The sequence below is a fragment of the Myotis davidii genome, unplaced genomic scaffold (assembly GCF_000327345.1).
Source record: "Myotis davidii unplaced genomic scaffold, ASM32734v1 scaffold898, whole genome shotgun sequence".
Taxonomy (NCBI): Eukaryota; Metazoa; Chordata; class Mammalia; order Chiroptera; family Vespertilionidae; genus Myotis; species Myotis davidii.
The window spans coordinates 373,591-389,195 of NW_006289504.1; the positions used below are offsets into that span (position 1 = coordinate 373,591).

The 15,605-nt window shown below is 52.8% G+C and overlaps 1 protein-coding gene across 1 annotated transcript in view; it reads right to left on the reverse strand.

The window, feature by feature from the left end:
- PDE8A (phosphodiesterase 8A) overlaps positions 1-15,605 on the reverse strand; it is a 90,556-nt gene that overhangs the window by 3,649 nt on the left and 71,302 nt on the right. Inside the window, 11 exon segments of the mRNA XM_015562792.1 lie at positions 1,218-1,329; positions 2,294-2,423; positions 4,238-4,405; positions 4,982-5,114; positions 7,965-8,182; positions 8,991-9,071; positions 9,073-9,190; positions 10,677-10,812; positions 11,000-11,048; positions 12,105-12,269; positions 12,512-12,582. Coding sequence (XP_015418278.1) covers positions 1,218-1,329; positions 2,294-2,423; positions 4,238-4,405; positions 4,982-5,114; positions 7,965-8,182; positions 8,991-9,071; positions 9,073-9,190; positions 10,677-10,812; positions 11,000-11,048; positions 12,105-12,269; positions 12,512-12,582 — 1,381 coding nt within the window.

A 15,605-nucleotide genomic window follows, 5' to 3' on the forward strand; every position in this document is an offset into this window, starting at 1 on the left:
CTTGGTCCTTCTTGTGGATGTTCTGGGTCTCTCTGACCCAGCTGCAGTTTGTTAGGTAATTTTAGATCTCAATGCCGCAGCTTGGGTGGGGCCGGGTCTCAGGGAATCAACAGGTTGGAGCAAACAGCTATGGCTGCTCCTCAGTCCTACCCTAAGAAGCCCCGGGTCTCAGTGTCCTGGTAATTGCTGCCAGCACCTCTGAGGGAAAGCCGCCCTTGAGTTCCGCCCAATGCCAGACAGTCCAGTTTTTCCCCACATGAGTCTGGGGCCCCAGAGACCCGCCTGGAACTGGAGTCAGGGCTGTCAGGAGCTTGTGCCTCCCTCCCAATTGCAAAAGACACTGGCGTCCTCCATTGCCAGCCCCATTCCGTGCGCTCGAGCCTCCGTACCTCTGCACTTTACTTCCGCAGCTCCTCTGAGTCTCAGTGTGCTTTTCTCTTTCCTTCTAGTTGTAGAATTTCCACTCAGCCAGCCTTCCTGTGGTTCTGGATGATGTTTGTTTTGTCTTTTAGTTGTAGTTGTGAAGTGGTTATGTGAGGCAGCAATTTCCCGTGTTTACCTATGCCGCCATCTTGGTTTTCTCTCTCACTCCCTCACTTTCATCCTCAATTGAACTTTTCCATTTTCACCTTGACCACCACGTTTGACCCCATCATCTCCTTACCTTTGCTGCTTTCAGCTTGACCTTCACAATGACTTTCAGCAGCTTGAGATTCACCATTTTCACCTCCATCTTGACCTGAACCAACTTTATCACCTTCACCCTCACTATGGACTTTACCACCTACACCCCTTTTCACCACGAGGGTGAGGATCGGGGTGGCAAAGGTGTAGGAGGTGGGTGAACGTGACAGTGGTCAAGGCAGGAACCCTCTGCCCAGCAAACGGAAAACCCACAATGAGTCTGAGGTCAATGTTGGCTACAAAATGTGGCTCTGACTGACTCCACAGCTCCTCCTCTTAGTCCGTGTGACCCTGATAAACCAAGGAAGCCCAACCAGCGAGGCCCAGGGGTTGAGCGTCGACCTATGAACCAGGAGGTCATGGTTCAATTCCGTCAGGGCATATATTTGGGTTGTGGGCTCAATCTCTGGTGTAGGGCATGCAAGAGGCAGCTGATCAGTCTCTTATCATTGATATTTCTCTCTCTCCATCTCCATTCCTCTCTGAAATCAATAAAATATATTTTGAAAAAACAAGGAAGAGGGTTCACATACTATTTTGGTTCAGGAGGTGGTCGGATGCCCCGCAGCTTCATTTCGTCGAGTCCTTTCCAGTATTTAAAATTGTTGTCCAGATGCTGCAGTAACTCCTGTAGGTCTACAAAGTCTGAACAAACAGGGGAATGTGAGATCTTCGCACAGCTTCAGCTCAGAGCAGGAGTCCTCCAACTACGGCCCGCGGGCCACAGGCAAATACAAACATTGTATTTGTTCCCGTTTTGGTTTTTTACTTCAAAATAAGATGTGTGCAGTGTGCATAGGAATTTGTTCATAGTTTTTTTTAAACTATAGTCCGACCCTCCAACGGTCTGAGGGACAGTGAACTGGCCCCCTGTTTAAAAAGGACCCCTGGCTTAGAGGCTCAGGCTTTCTAAGGAGAGAGCATGCGGAAGGAGGGGGAGGACGGGCATCTGCAGGATGCTAAGGGCCGACGTGTACTAAAGGCAAGCCCTGCCCTCATGCCAGCATCTCCTCTAGGACTTGCTCAGCTCACAACTCCAATCAGTAAAACAGGGAGCACTTCTGCTTAATTTACCATAATCAGCATCTTTGGGGCTGGGCTGTCAGGAACAAAGCATTGAGAGCCCCCACCTTACGGCGATGCCAGGAGACAGCAGGCTGCGAGTCCCTCTCCTGTTGGTGCTACCACCCCTGCCTGCCCTGCAGCCCTTCCCCCAAGTGCAGTCCCATGGCGGGCAGAGCAGGTTCCCAGAAGGGCCCCTTTGCGGAAAAGGGGCCTCTGTCAGGGCAGCGGCTGGGGCAAGTGGCTCCAGGGACTGTGGGGTGTGGGGTCAGTGTTTGTGGTTGTGAATCCTAGTTTCTCTGCTACTCACTGTGTGGCCCCAGTTCGTCTCTCAGCTCTGAAACTGGCATGACAACCGCCCCTTGGAGGGGCAGTTAACGAGGATGTGCACATGCCCCGGCCTCAGGGCCCGGGCGATAGCTTGTTCATCCCAGTCTTTCTGGAAAGTGTAAGCCCCCAGCATGACCTGGAGTCACATGCAGAATACAGCACTCGCTGCTTGCTGCGCTGTCCTGACATTTGGGAAAAGTCCTCTGAGCGTCCTTACCGTCCCAAGCGTGGTACATGTCTGTGACGAAGTAGTCGATGAAGGAGATCTGGGACTTGGGGATGCTGCAGGTGTTTCGGTCAAAAGCTGGCATCGCCACAGTTAAGTCCAGCTTCTTTTCTTCTTCGGTCTGCAGAGCAGAAAATGCCAGAATTATGAGTCTCAGTGCCTGCTCCACTCCTAGAGCCCAGGGAGCTAGTGGTGAGAAGCCGACCGGGAGCCCCTGCCACCAGATTCCAAGTTGTTCCCGAGTGGGGCCGGCTCTGCCAGGAGGGCCTCAGGACCCCCCACCCACATCCTCAGCACCTGAGAGCCTCCTGCCAAAGCTCCTCAGTTAAGATTCCGAATGGCACCTGCGCCCACTAGCTGCCACCCTCCCCGCAGCCACCGTTACAGCGCCTGCCACAGCACGCAGGGGTGAGTGAGACACAGCCCCTCACAGCATGGGGTCTGGTGGCTGCTCTCGTCTGCGGCCACGTTATCTTATCTGGAAGATTCTGAACACCCTGAGATACGTGCCGCAAAACAGAACAAACATCAGCTCGGAGGTGAAGCGCTTTATGTGCAGTCACGTGTCCTTAGGAGAACATCACGGAGCACTTACGCTACCAGCCCGTGCGGCATGTTGGACCATAGACAGTGCTACCTGTGCATCTCTGTAAGGTAAAGTGGTGCCCTGGACAGGGCGCTTAGCAGGACTGGGTGCTGCTGTGGGTGAGCAGTGAGAGAGGCTAGCTGACAGCCGTGGGCAAACTACGGCAAACGGATCCGGCCCGTTTGAAATGAAAACTAAAAAAAAACAACAAAAAAAAACCCGTACCCTTTTATGTAATGATGTTTACTTTGAATTTATATTCGTTCACACAAACATTCCATCCATGCTTTTGTTCCGGCCCTCCAGTCCAGTTTAAGAACCCATTGTGGCCCTCGAGTCAAAAAGTTTGCCCACCCCTGGCTAGCACATCACTGCTCACAACTACAGATTTTACATACAATCCTTTCCCTGCCTCCTGCCGCCAGAGTCAGACATAGAACACGGAAGCTGCCAGTCCTGATCGGGGTTTACTGGGAGGATCCAGGAGAAACTAGCCACTGGGGAGGCGAGATCACCGTACAGACACTGACAGGAGGGAGTGAAAGGTGGCCTGAGGATCAGTAGGAACAGAAGAGAGAGAGAGAGAAATACAGGCGACTGGCACGGCCACGTGATTTTGGCTGTTTCATGTTGGAACAGTCGTCAGATTAAGGAATTTTGTGTTGTTCATAAAAAGAGGGTGTTTAGCCCTCAGTGGTTTGGCTCAGTGGATAGAGCGTCGGCCTGCGGACTGAAGGGTCCCAGGTTCGATTCCGGTCAAGGGCATGTACCTGGGTTGCCGGCACATCCCCAGTGGGGGGTGTGCAGGAGGCAGCTGATCGATGTTTCTCTCTCATGTTTCTAACTATCCCTCTCCCTTCCTTTCTGTAAAAAAAAATCAATAAAATATATTTTTTTAAAAAAAGAGGGTGTTTAACATTATTCGGACTTTGGAAATGTTTTTTGTTCCGCTGACCCGCTCTGCTCCCCTGCACTGAACTGATGGGAGAAATGGAACTCCCATGCTTTCGTTACACCCTGAAAACACTTCCCAAGTGCGGGGCCAGGCTGGACCCACCCAACCGCAGAAGGTCTGAGAGAAGTGGCAGGGCCTTAGCGCCGGTTACAGGTGTCCTGACGACCTGTGTCCTTGTCCAGGGTCCGGGTCCTCAACAGTCACAGCGCTGCACCCTCAAGGCCGTCAGCGCGGGGACAGGCGCCTCGGTGCTGAGACAGGTCAGTGTCTGAGTGAATAGGGTGGAAGCTGTGCTCTCAGAACTGAGAGGCTGTGACCGTGAGAGCGAATCTACTGCCACCCCCACAGGTACGGCTCCCACCACAGGGAAGGGGAAATTGAGGCAGTGTCTTACCTGAGAAAAGTACTCCTCCGAGATGCGTGCAGCCCACTCGATGCACTGCTCCAGGGGCCGGCAGGGGTTGGACACGTCCGCGCACTTGATCATCATCCGCTTGATCAGAGTCCGGTTCTCTGGAGACCGGAGCATCGTGTCTACGTCACAAGAGTTTGACTCACTCCCCTGGAACGTGGACGTTTAGAGCGATCAGCGTGGGCCCGGGTGCCGCGCCCGCCCCACTGGCCCAGCCCCACTGTGAGCACGAAGCACTGTATGTGGCTTCTCTCTGTGGCAGGCGGGCAGCAGGAGCAGGTACAGGCCACAACCAGCTCTGTCCTGGGGGCAGGGCAGGGGCGTCTGAACCCTTGTCCGTGGGAAGCGGGGAGTCAAAGGCCGACAGACAGGAAACCAGGTGGAGGGAGCTGAGTCCTCGACAGGACGTGCGAAGGGTAATAAGCCAGAAAGCCAGGGAGAGACACAGGGGCGCAGAAGTAAACTGAGGTCCCAGCCTCACAGACGGGGTACTGGTGGGGGCTGGGCTGCGGTGGGAAAGGCTGGGAGCTGGTAGCAAGGGCTTCAGTGCACAGGGCGAGGTGGTGGGCAGACGGGGGCCTTGGAGGAAGAGGGTCCAGGAAAGAATCGGTGCTTTTTGTAAAATCTACTCCACCAGATCCACCGTGAGGACTGACAGAATAAACTCCAGGAACCAACAACACGGAGGAGCCCTGCACAGGTCGCGTGGCAGCCAGTCCCCCTCACCTCGCTTTCCTCCAGCTCTGCCAAGGGCTTGACGACGCTGTTGACAAACTTATTGATGTGCTCGAAGTGCCTGGTCATCTCTGTGGCCAAGACCATGTCGATGATGGCCTGGCGCAGCGTCCGGAAGTCATTCCTGTTTCAGACGACAAACAAGAGGCCGCTGAGATCACACGCCCAGACCGGACAGGAATGTGACCTGGCATGTGTGTCCCTGGAGCTAAAGCCCTGACATCACTGGGAGGCGCACTTCAGAAGAACGGAGGGGACAGGCGAGCGCCCCAACAGAAGTTAAAATCAGAATCTTAAGGCAAGACCTTCCAGACGCAGTGTCCATGCCGTTGTCATCCCGGTCAGGCACCCAGTTCTCAGAACAGAGAAAGGACGCAGCCGGGTGAGCAGAGCCCGGTCTCGCCGAACATGGAGCCCATGGTTATGAAGAATGTGCCCACAAAAGACCCAATGGCTTTCGTGCCCAGAAACTTAGCCCTGAAGGCTGAGCACGTCCAGGGGTGCTCAACGCCTCTTCCCCAGCACTGGCTTCTAATTACTTTCAAATTTCTATTTTCCGAAGACGCAAACCATATAATTAAAAACTCAAAAGGTGCAGAGAACGGTGTAGTCATTCTGTTCCTTTCCCCAGAAACAGTCAGTTATCAGAGCCTTGTGTACTTTTCCAGAGGTGACGGATATGTACATGTCCACACACAAGTACCTCTGAATAAAACCTACTTTAAATCCACTCTGAAATGCTAGAACCTGGCAAAAGGGAGTTTAGTACAATCGGGAGTCTCTTTTTATAAAATCCCGCATTAAAACTTCTCTCAAAAATCCAAATGGATACATACTTTAAGTATAGTTGTTCATATGGGAAATCCTATATAATAAAAGCATAATATGCAAATCGACCAAACAGTGGAACAATTGGTCGCTATGATGCACACTGGCCACCATGGGGGCAGACGCTCAATGCAGGAACTGCCCCCTGGTAGTCAGTGTGTTCCCACAGGGGGAGCACCGCTCAGGCAGAAGCCAGGCTCATGGCTGGCGAGCTCAGATGCTGTGGTGGGAGCCTCTCCTGCCTCCGCTGCAGGTGGGCGGTACGGAGTGAGGGGTCCTGGACTGAGGGGGCCCCGGACTGCGAGAGGGATGTCTGACATCCCCTGAGGGGTCCCGGACTGTGAGAGGGCGCAGGCTGGACTGAGGGTCTCCCCCCCGCCCCAGTGCACGCATCTCATGCACCGGGCTTCTAGTAATACAATGATTAACAAACAGACATACAAAAATGAACTTACTTTTGACCACCCCTGTATTCCTCGTGACAGAACATTTTCCTTCTTCCCTCTGATGTTCAGTCCCTATCACTAGACACCAAGGGGCCAGTGGTGAACAAAAGGCCCCATGATCTTACAGAGCTTAGGAATCTGCTCAGGCCTGCTGGGAGCTCAGCTGGTTAGAGCGTCATCCCATACACCAAGGCTCAGGTTTGATCCCCGGCCAGGGCACATACAAAAAAAAATCAATGAGTGCATCAGTAAGTGGAACAATAGATGTCTCTCTAAAATCCTATCCTATATAATAAAAGGGTAATATGCAAATCAACCGAATGGCGGAACGACTGGTCGCTGAGATGCGTACTGACCACCAGGGGGCAGATGCTCGACGCAGGAGCACTGCTCAGCCAGAAGCTGGGCGAGTGCAGCGGCGGTGGCAGGAGCCTCTCCCACCTCCAAGGCATTGCTAAGGAGCAGCGAGCAGATGGGCAGTAAGGAGCGAGGGTCCCAGGTTCGATTCCGGTCAAGGGCATGTACCTTGGTTGCGGGCACATCCGCAGTAGGGAGTGTGCAGGAGGCAGCTGATTGATGTTTCTCTCTCATCGATGTTTCTTACTCTCTATCCCTCTCCCTTCCTTTCTGTAAAAAAATCAATAAATATATTTTTTTAAAAAACTGAATCAGACATTAGACAAATAATGAAAAATGTGGTAAGTGCTACAAAAGAGACTTGGGACTGAGTAATGAGTGTGAGGGGCCAGGGAAGTAACGTGGGGACCGAGGAGATGCTTGCTCGGCAGAGGGCGTGTCCCAGGCAGGTGACAGGCGCTCTGAATGCCTAAGGCTCCAGAGGTCAGCATTCCTCTTCCTTGTCTTCAAGTGTCAGGATGCAAAGGAGCTGTGCTAAGTGGAAGGAGCCAGTCACAAAGCCCACGCAGTGAGATGCCCCCCTTCACTAGAATGTCCACAACTGGCCAATCTATGGAGACGGAACTGGTCAGTGGTGGCCTTGGGCTGGAGGGCTGGGTGAGTGAGGAGTGACTGCTGATGAGTTTGATGTTTTCATTGGTGTATTTTAACCCTCACTCAGTATTTTTCCATTGATTGTTAGGGTGAATGGAGAGAGAGGGAAAGACAGAGAGAAACATCGATGCGAATCACATCAATTGGTTCCTCCAGCATGAGCCCTGATCAGGGCTTGGCCAGAGGAGGAGCCTACAACCAAGGTACGTGCCCTTGACCAGAATTGAACCTGGGACCCTTCAGTCCACAGGCCGATGCTCTGTGCACTAAGCCAAACCGGCTGAGCTGAGTTTGATATTTTGAGAGGAGGATGAAAATGTCCTAAAAGTGATGGTGGTTAGGGCTGCATTACTCTGAATAAAGACCATCATGCACTCCAAATGGGTGAGCACTATATAGGGCAGTGATGGCGAACCTTTTGAGCTTGGCGTGGCAGCATTTTGAAAAACCCTAATTTTGGTGCCATGTCACATATAGAAATTTTCTGATATTTGCAACCATAATAAAACAAAGATTTATATTTTTGATATTTATTTTATATATTTAAATGCCATTTAACAAAGAAAAATCAACCAAAAAAATGAGTTCGCGTGTCAGAGGTTCGCCATCACTGGTATAGTGTGTGAACTTATCACAATAAAGCTGTGGGCAGAGAGAGACAGAGGGACCGACACCCTTGTTATCCTCACCTCTCCACGTTCTTGAAGATGTTGCTCTTGTCCTCCCTGGCGGTCAGCTGGAAGGCCAGGGCCGCGTGGTGGCTCTCCAACACGGCACAGTCGTTGTACAGCACGGCCAGCGGGCTGCCCGCGTTGCACAGGAAGAGGTTGGTCCTCCCCGGGTGGTCCAGGTCGTGGACGGCGGCTGCGATGAGGGCGGCGGCCTGGTCCACCGAGTCTAACGCTTGCTGAAAAGGAGAGACCTTTTAGAAACCGCACGGCACCGAGAGCAAGGACTCTGCATAGCTCTCTTCCTGCCCAGATTTCTGAGAAAAGCGTCTTGTTGAGCAAACCCAGCTTCCCTGTCGCGACTGTGAAAGTTGTATCTGCGCATGTTTTTTAGGGAACGTGACTGACGTTCACTCACACAAGGTAAGGACTGGCCCTAACACAGGTGTCCTCAGCGGAGAGGCGTGAATGGCTGAACGGCACGATGTGAATTCTCTCAGCTGACGCTGTTAAGTGTTTTCAGTTAGCTTTCTGAATGCGCACGTGTTGTCTATAGAGCAGTTCGGAAGCAGGGAGTCACAGCAGAACGTGGTGTCTTACATGCTGCTCTGTGCTCTGTCCTTTGGGACAGTGCTCTCTCGGGACTCCTGTTCTACCCCGGCCTTGGGAATGATCTTTCTTTAAAACCAAAAGCCCGGCTCTGAGGTTGGCCCTGCAGGGTGAGGAACTAACATCTGCTCAACACACCCAGGTGCCAGACATGACTTTGTCTTTGGGGGGGCACGCGGGGGCCCTAAGTGGCAACAGCCAACACTGAGTCGCCAGCACGTGCTTCTAGGTTCAGAGTGACCCCAGTGCACAGCCCCTCCTGTTCGTGCTGCCTTTCTCCCTGGGGACCAGCCCGTCCTCCTTCCATGGAACAGCTGGGTCACGTCCGGAACGGACACCGTGACTCCGTGCCACAGCGCGGCCCGTGGCCGCACACGGGAGTCTCTCCTGAGCAGCCACACTGCGTGGGACTGGGGGAGGCAGACACAGCGCACGCACCTTGATCCTCTCCTGGCAGAGGAAGTAGGCAGTGGCGCGCAGCACGTGGGCAGCGTGGGTGGAGTTGTGGTAGGGGTTGGGGGGAGTGGTAGTGGGCTTCCATAGTCTGCAGCCACAGCCGCAGCGTCGTCTCCGAGCACTTCAAGAATTCACAGACCCCAAAGCGAGCGAAGATTTTGAGACCAAGAAAAGTCAAAGGCCTTTTCTGAGTGGCAATCTCCAGTTCAAAAACAAAGTCACAGTCTTCATCATTGGGCGGGGCTCGGACGCCTGCTGCACTCGGTTCCTCAAAATCAGCAAGTTTGTAGCCAAGCTAAACTGGTGCCGTCTCGAACCCCACGTTCTCCTTCGTGCCTGTGCCACCCACTGGGTATCCTGCCTGGATACACTAACCGTTTCCCACGACCGCACAAGAGCCAGACAGTCATATGCCCTCTGCTGGCCTCGCGTATGAGGAGGTTCCCCTTGGAGCAGTGGTTCTCAACCTTCCTAACGCCGCGACCCTTTCATACAGTTCTTCATGTTGTGGTGACCCCCAACCATAAAATTACTTTCGTTGCTACTTCATAACTGTAATTTTGCTACTGTTACGAATCGTCATGTAAATATCTGATATGCAGGATGTATTTTCATGGTTACAAATTGAACATAATGAAAGCATAGTGATGAATCACAAAAACAATATGTAATTATATATGTGTTTTCCGATGGTCTTAGGCAACCCCTGTGAAAGGGTTGTTCGACCCCCAAAGGGGTCGCGATCCACAGGTTGAGAACCGCTGCCTTAGCGGGTGAGCAACCGGCCAATCCCTGACCTGGCTTTTGGTTCGAAGGTCAAGAAATGTGGCTCTGCTGAGGCAGTGCCCAGAGGCGATGGGCTGGCGGGGCCTGACCCGACCTGCCTTGGCCTGATTTCACGTGAAAGCCTGGTCACTAGAGCGTCAACCGGGAGCTCAAAGACCTGTCTGCCGTGGGTTTTCTTTTCCACGGTCTTTGCCAGGTCGGGGCCACGGAAGGAGAATGTACCTGCGGCTGCTTCGTGGTGAGCATGAGCACAGGCAGGCAGGGCTGCCGTGGGGACCGTTCACCCAGATGGGGTGCGACCTGACGCGGTCTCCTGGTGATCCCTCGGGAGCGCACCTCCCCTGTGACCGCCCTGCCCCCACATCAGAGCCTCCACCTGAGGGCGGCCTGGCCAGCACCAGCTCCGCGGCACCCCTCCTGTGTGCCAGCCCCCGCCTGGTTAACAGTTCTTTCCCAGCAGGTGCAAAGGTAAAGGCACAGGCCCAGCGCCCTCGCCTGCCAGCACACCAGTCCCACGCCTGTCGCCAACACAGCCGCCGAGGCCTGGGGCTGGCTCTTCTCACACGTGTGTTGGTGTGTTTGTCATTTCAGTTCTAGGCTCTGAGTGGGGCTCTTTGCTGTGATCCCAGCAGATCACCACCTACGGGGAGATCAGTGCCTGTATTTTACAGGAAAACCCTGCCACTTGGAGAAGTCAGCCACTTGCTCCATTTCACACTTCCGAGTCTGCTCTCTCCTCCCTGGCTTCCCACAGACCCCCATGGGGGCCTGGCCCTGGTGACTCAGGGACCAGGGACCAGCTCTGCGCAAAACCCACTCCTCAGGGCTTCTCCGCTCCGGCCCTCGGCACCAAGCTGTTGGCTGAGCGCCAGGTGGGCTCACCTTTTCTGGGTGGCAGTCTCCAGTTCAAAGACATTAAAGTCCCAGTCGTCATCGTTTTCCATGGCCTCCGCTATCCGCGGTGGGATGTTGTGGAGGGACTCGGAGGTGAGTAAGCTGCCCGAAATCTGATGCAGGTCTGGGGAGGGGTGATTGGGAGGACAGTGTTAGCAGGCTGTGCCCGTGAACCACTCCTGAGGGCACAGTGCTGGCTCAGGGCTTTGTTTCGGGGCTGTTAGGACACACCATCGGGAAAACTAATTTTCATCATTTAAACTTGACTGTTATGTTAATAATGATCAAAAAAATTACAAAGGAAAACGTACTTTTTGTGGAGAGAGTGTACTCATTCCCAGAGAGTCTTCGAAAACCGTCCTGATAAAAATCAAGGAAACGAGAGAGAGAAGTCACAGCTGTACTTGACGCCCCAGACAGATGCTCCCAGAGGGCAGTGGGGCAGACTCTCCCTCACGCACCCCCAGGGGCCCTCCCTTCCATCGCCTGGCACTAGGACGGGGGGAGGGAGGGGACAGCGAGGGCAGCTTGAGAGGGAGGCACCAAGGCCAAAAAAAAACCCGGCATGGGCTGGCACTCAGACGGTTTGGTTTCTGAGGGACAGCGCCCCTCTTCCCCACCATTTCCCCACCCCACCCTCCTCACCCTAAGGGACACCAGGCTTCCGTGTCCTCTAGAAAAAGCGAGAGTCTTCCTGGCCCTCTAAGCACCCCGGCTCCGCCCAGCAGAGCCTGGGTGAGAGCTGCTCCCAGCCCCTATAGCAGCCCCCCTCTTTCCGGCAGGCCTCTCTCCCTCCCCCTCAGGCTGGGGGGCCTCTGTCAATAGGCCAGACCCACGTTAGACATGAGTCTCAACACACGTTCCCATCAGGAACCTCGCTGTCTCTCTCAGTCCTGATGTCATAACACTGGGCTGTAGGCGGCTACCAGAACCTGCCTAAGCCCCATGTTTAAGATGTCAGATGAGCTCAGAACGCAGGACCTGGGAGGGAAGGGAAGTTTTATTTCTGACCAACACACAGGTGACGGCGGTGACGGATGGATCGGTCTTCCACACAGTTCTTCCCGGGGAGACCTCTATCCGAGACGGCCTCACGAGCCCACGGCACGAGGCCTTCTCCCCGTGAAGCCGCAGACCGGGACAGGGGGTCTGGAGGGAATCTGGGCCCCGTCCTGTTTCTGTGCAGCATCGAGCATTTATTTTTCTTTTTTTCTGCCCCCGTTTTCAAAATCTTTAAAACAATTAAGTTTTCTTTAATAAATTGCTCGTAGGACCACTAAGCAGAAATGGGGCCCTGGCTCGGCAGACGGCCCTCCTCTGCTCCACGCTGAGCCCTGTGGCCTCGGAGAGCAGCGAGCCCTGTGCAGCGGGGCAAACAGCACAGCAGCTCCACCGCAGCCCGGCCAGGGCACTTACAGACATCAGGCCCCCAATGAGGTCCTTGGTGTGAGGATCCCCTTCCTTCGCCTCAAACTGTGGAGAATACAGCTCCGAGCTTCTCAGAATTTCCAGGACGCGGTCTAAGGCTTCCATCACAGGCAGGGAGCTGTTCTCCTGGGCAGCACTGATGATATTGATCACCTGCAATATGGGGAGAGACACGAGGTCAGAGCCTTCAAAGCAACAGGAAAGCAACCCAGAGTCAGGCTGCCTGTGCTCAGGGCCAACCCAAGACCAGCCAGCTGTTCCCGCCACACGTCCTCCCTCCAGAGGCCCATGGCCAGGAGGGCGCTGTTACTGTGCGGCCCCTGGTTCTCCTGGGAAGCAATCTGCTGGGAGGACAGGGTGGTCTGCTCAGTGGAGACGGGCCGCAGACTCCTCACCTTGGTGATGGGCGCCTCGATGGTCATGGAGTGGATCCGGGCCAGGGAGGAGTGTCGCCTCTGGCTGGCCACTGCGGGAGATCATACGGGCAGATCAGGGCCGGCACCACCAGGGCTCCGTGTCCTCCCTCTCCCCACCTCCCCGAGGCCTCCGTGTGCTGCATGGGGAGGGGTAGGAGCAGACCCACCCGGTGCCTGCGCTTCCTTCCCATCCTAGGAGCCAGCACAGCTTCCCTCGGTTCCAGGCACCAGGATGCACTTGGCCCCGGACTGAACTTCTGATGTCAGAGAGAACAGGAAACAGCCCGCACGCCACGGCCACAGCCTCTATGTTTGTAATTAGGCCGATAACGGCTCGGCTTGCTGCTGCCCAGGAGCAAGAGGCCCCGGGAGACAATGCCACAGGCTCTTTGTGCCACACACGCCAGAGCCAAAATACAGCTCACCACCAACTGAAGTCCATGCGTTTCTGCGAAAGGTTTCAAGGCAGAAACCTTGGCTGTTTCCCACGGTTATGCTTAGTCTAGAGTCTAGACTCATTAGGGCAGGGGTCCTCAAACTACGGCCCGCGGGCCACATGCAAATACAAATATTGTATTTGTTCCCATTTTGTTTTTTTACTTCAAAATAAGATATGTGCAGTGTGCATAGGAATCTGTTCACAGGTTTTTTTTAAACTATAGTCCAGCCCTCCAACGGTCTGAGGGACAGTGAACTGGCCCCCTGGTTAAAAAGTGTGAGGACCCCTGCATTAGGGCAGCACCTCCACCAGGCAAGTGGCAACTCCGAGCTCTGGTTTACTCTGTTGTTGGTCCTGCCAGATGTGGCTCCTTGGGGGAGGCTGAGCTGGGGGCAGCCTGGGCCGTGCACAGGCAGCAAGAACTAGTGCAGTGATGGCGAACCTTTTGAGCTCGGTGTGTCAGCATTTTGAAAAACCCTAACTTAACTCTGGTGCCGTGTCACATATAGAAATTTTTTGATCTTTGCAACCATAGTAAAACAAAGACTTATATTTTTCATACTTATTTTATATATTTAAATGCCATTTAACAAAGAAAAATCAACCAAAAAAGTGAGTTCACATGTCATCTCTGACACGCGTGTCATAGGTTCGCCATCGCTGACCTAGTGCCACACAGAGTTCTGTGTCCCCCTGAAAGCTCCACAGTTGGGCCAAACCTCTGTACCAGGGACCTGGTGTCACAGTGTTCCCCGGCCTGAGGCGGCTTCCATGACCAAACGGAGGCCTCAGGAGCCGCACCGCGCGACGAACCAACCCCAGGCTCCCAAACGCTTTCAATGCTGGCGACCAGCATATGGGTGCTGACTTTCCCAATGTGGCCATTAAACCAAAAATAAGAACCACTATTTTATCACGATGTCATAAAAGGACTTTTTCTCATTTAAAAATGTGATAGTGACATCTGCTCACAAAAACCATACCACAGTGTAAATGCAATAAAGTCGGGGAGAGAAAATGTACAGATGGTTGGGACTGTGTGTGCACAGAGTCCCTGAGCACCTGCAGACCTCAACAATCACTGGGCAAGCGTCAAGGTTACTCGGCATGAGGTCAGTACACAAGCGTCAACTGTAATTGTGCCTGCTAGCAACAAACAATTGGAAATTGAAGTAAAAACACACCATGTGACAGCATCAAAGAACATCAGTATCTTCTGTGCATATAAAAGCTTAATATGCACAGTGTCCCCTCAGGAGTTTGACCGGGAGACCGGAAGTTCGACCGCTCACTATGGCGTACACTGACCACTAGGGGCAGTGCGGAAGGCAGGCAGGCCCCGGCCAGCAGCCACCATTGGGCCTCTAGTTTAGAAATAAATCTAACGAAAGATTTCAAAATTTATACACTGAAAATGCAAAATATTACGGAGATAAAATAAGCTAGAGACACAGCATTTCCTGGTCTGCAAGGCTCAATATAACTGAGATTTCAATTGTCCCAAACTGATCTATAGATTCAAGAGACTCCAAGATAAAACTCAGGAGATGGTGTGTGTAGACGAACAAGCTGGTTCTAACTGTCGGACAGAAATGCGCAGAACCCACAGTAACGGCCAGGAGCATCTCGAGGAAGCGGCAGAGTTCCCTTAAGGCTGCAGGAATCGCTGGCACCGCCACAAGCACAGCCAACAGCCAGGGACACAACCCAGGACCCGACCAGGTGTTACAGACCCTAATGTACGACGGTGCTACTACAAAATGTGTACTGCTGTTTGCCAGTGCAGTGCTGGGCCAACTGGGTTTTAACGTTGGGGTAAAATTCCTCCTTGGTCTCTACTCTCTCCTGATAAAAAATTAACTTGAAATGGGTCACAGACCTAAGGTGCACACAGGCTTCCAGAAGGAAACATGGGAGAACATGTTCATGACCATGGAGCAGAGCAAGAGTTCTTACAGGACACAGGCAGCACTAGCTATAAGACAAGACATGGATACAGTGAACTGGATTAAAGTTAAAATTACGAACCTGTGTTCATTAAAAGAGTGAAAAGGCAAACCACAGAAAATCTATTTTTGATACATATATCCAATAGCGGCCCATATCTAGACTGTAATAAACTCCTCTGTCTCCCTCTCCCTTCCACGCTCTAAAAATCAAAGAAAGAGTCTCTGATGAGGATTAACAGAATAAATAAGTAAACTATTAGGTCATTCAGGCCACTTCTACATAATCTTTAAAAAGTATATTCCAATTAGAACTAAAATAATATTTGCAGAATAAGCCTCTCACTTGCCAAAATACAGCTCACCTCCCCACCAGAAGGGAAGCTTATGGCAAACTCCTGCCCACAGTGACGCATAATAGGTGCTCACCTAAAACCATCGATTGGTTATTAGGAACTTCTATTTCAGCAAAACGGAAACCAGTTTTACCCTCAGCTAATTGATATAAACAAGAGTTGGATCCTGCAACATATTTCTGGTCACAAAAACATCACCAAACTTCTAAATAAAAATGCAAACACTTCTAATATTGAACAGTGAAATAAGCATGAGTGATCCACATACTTAAGAAAGGCCAATAAAAACAAGTGAGGTCATCATTTTAACCCGCTTATTCCAGTTCAAGGCC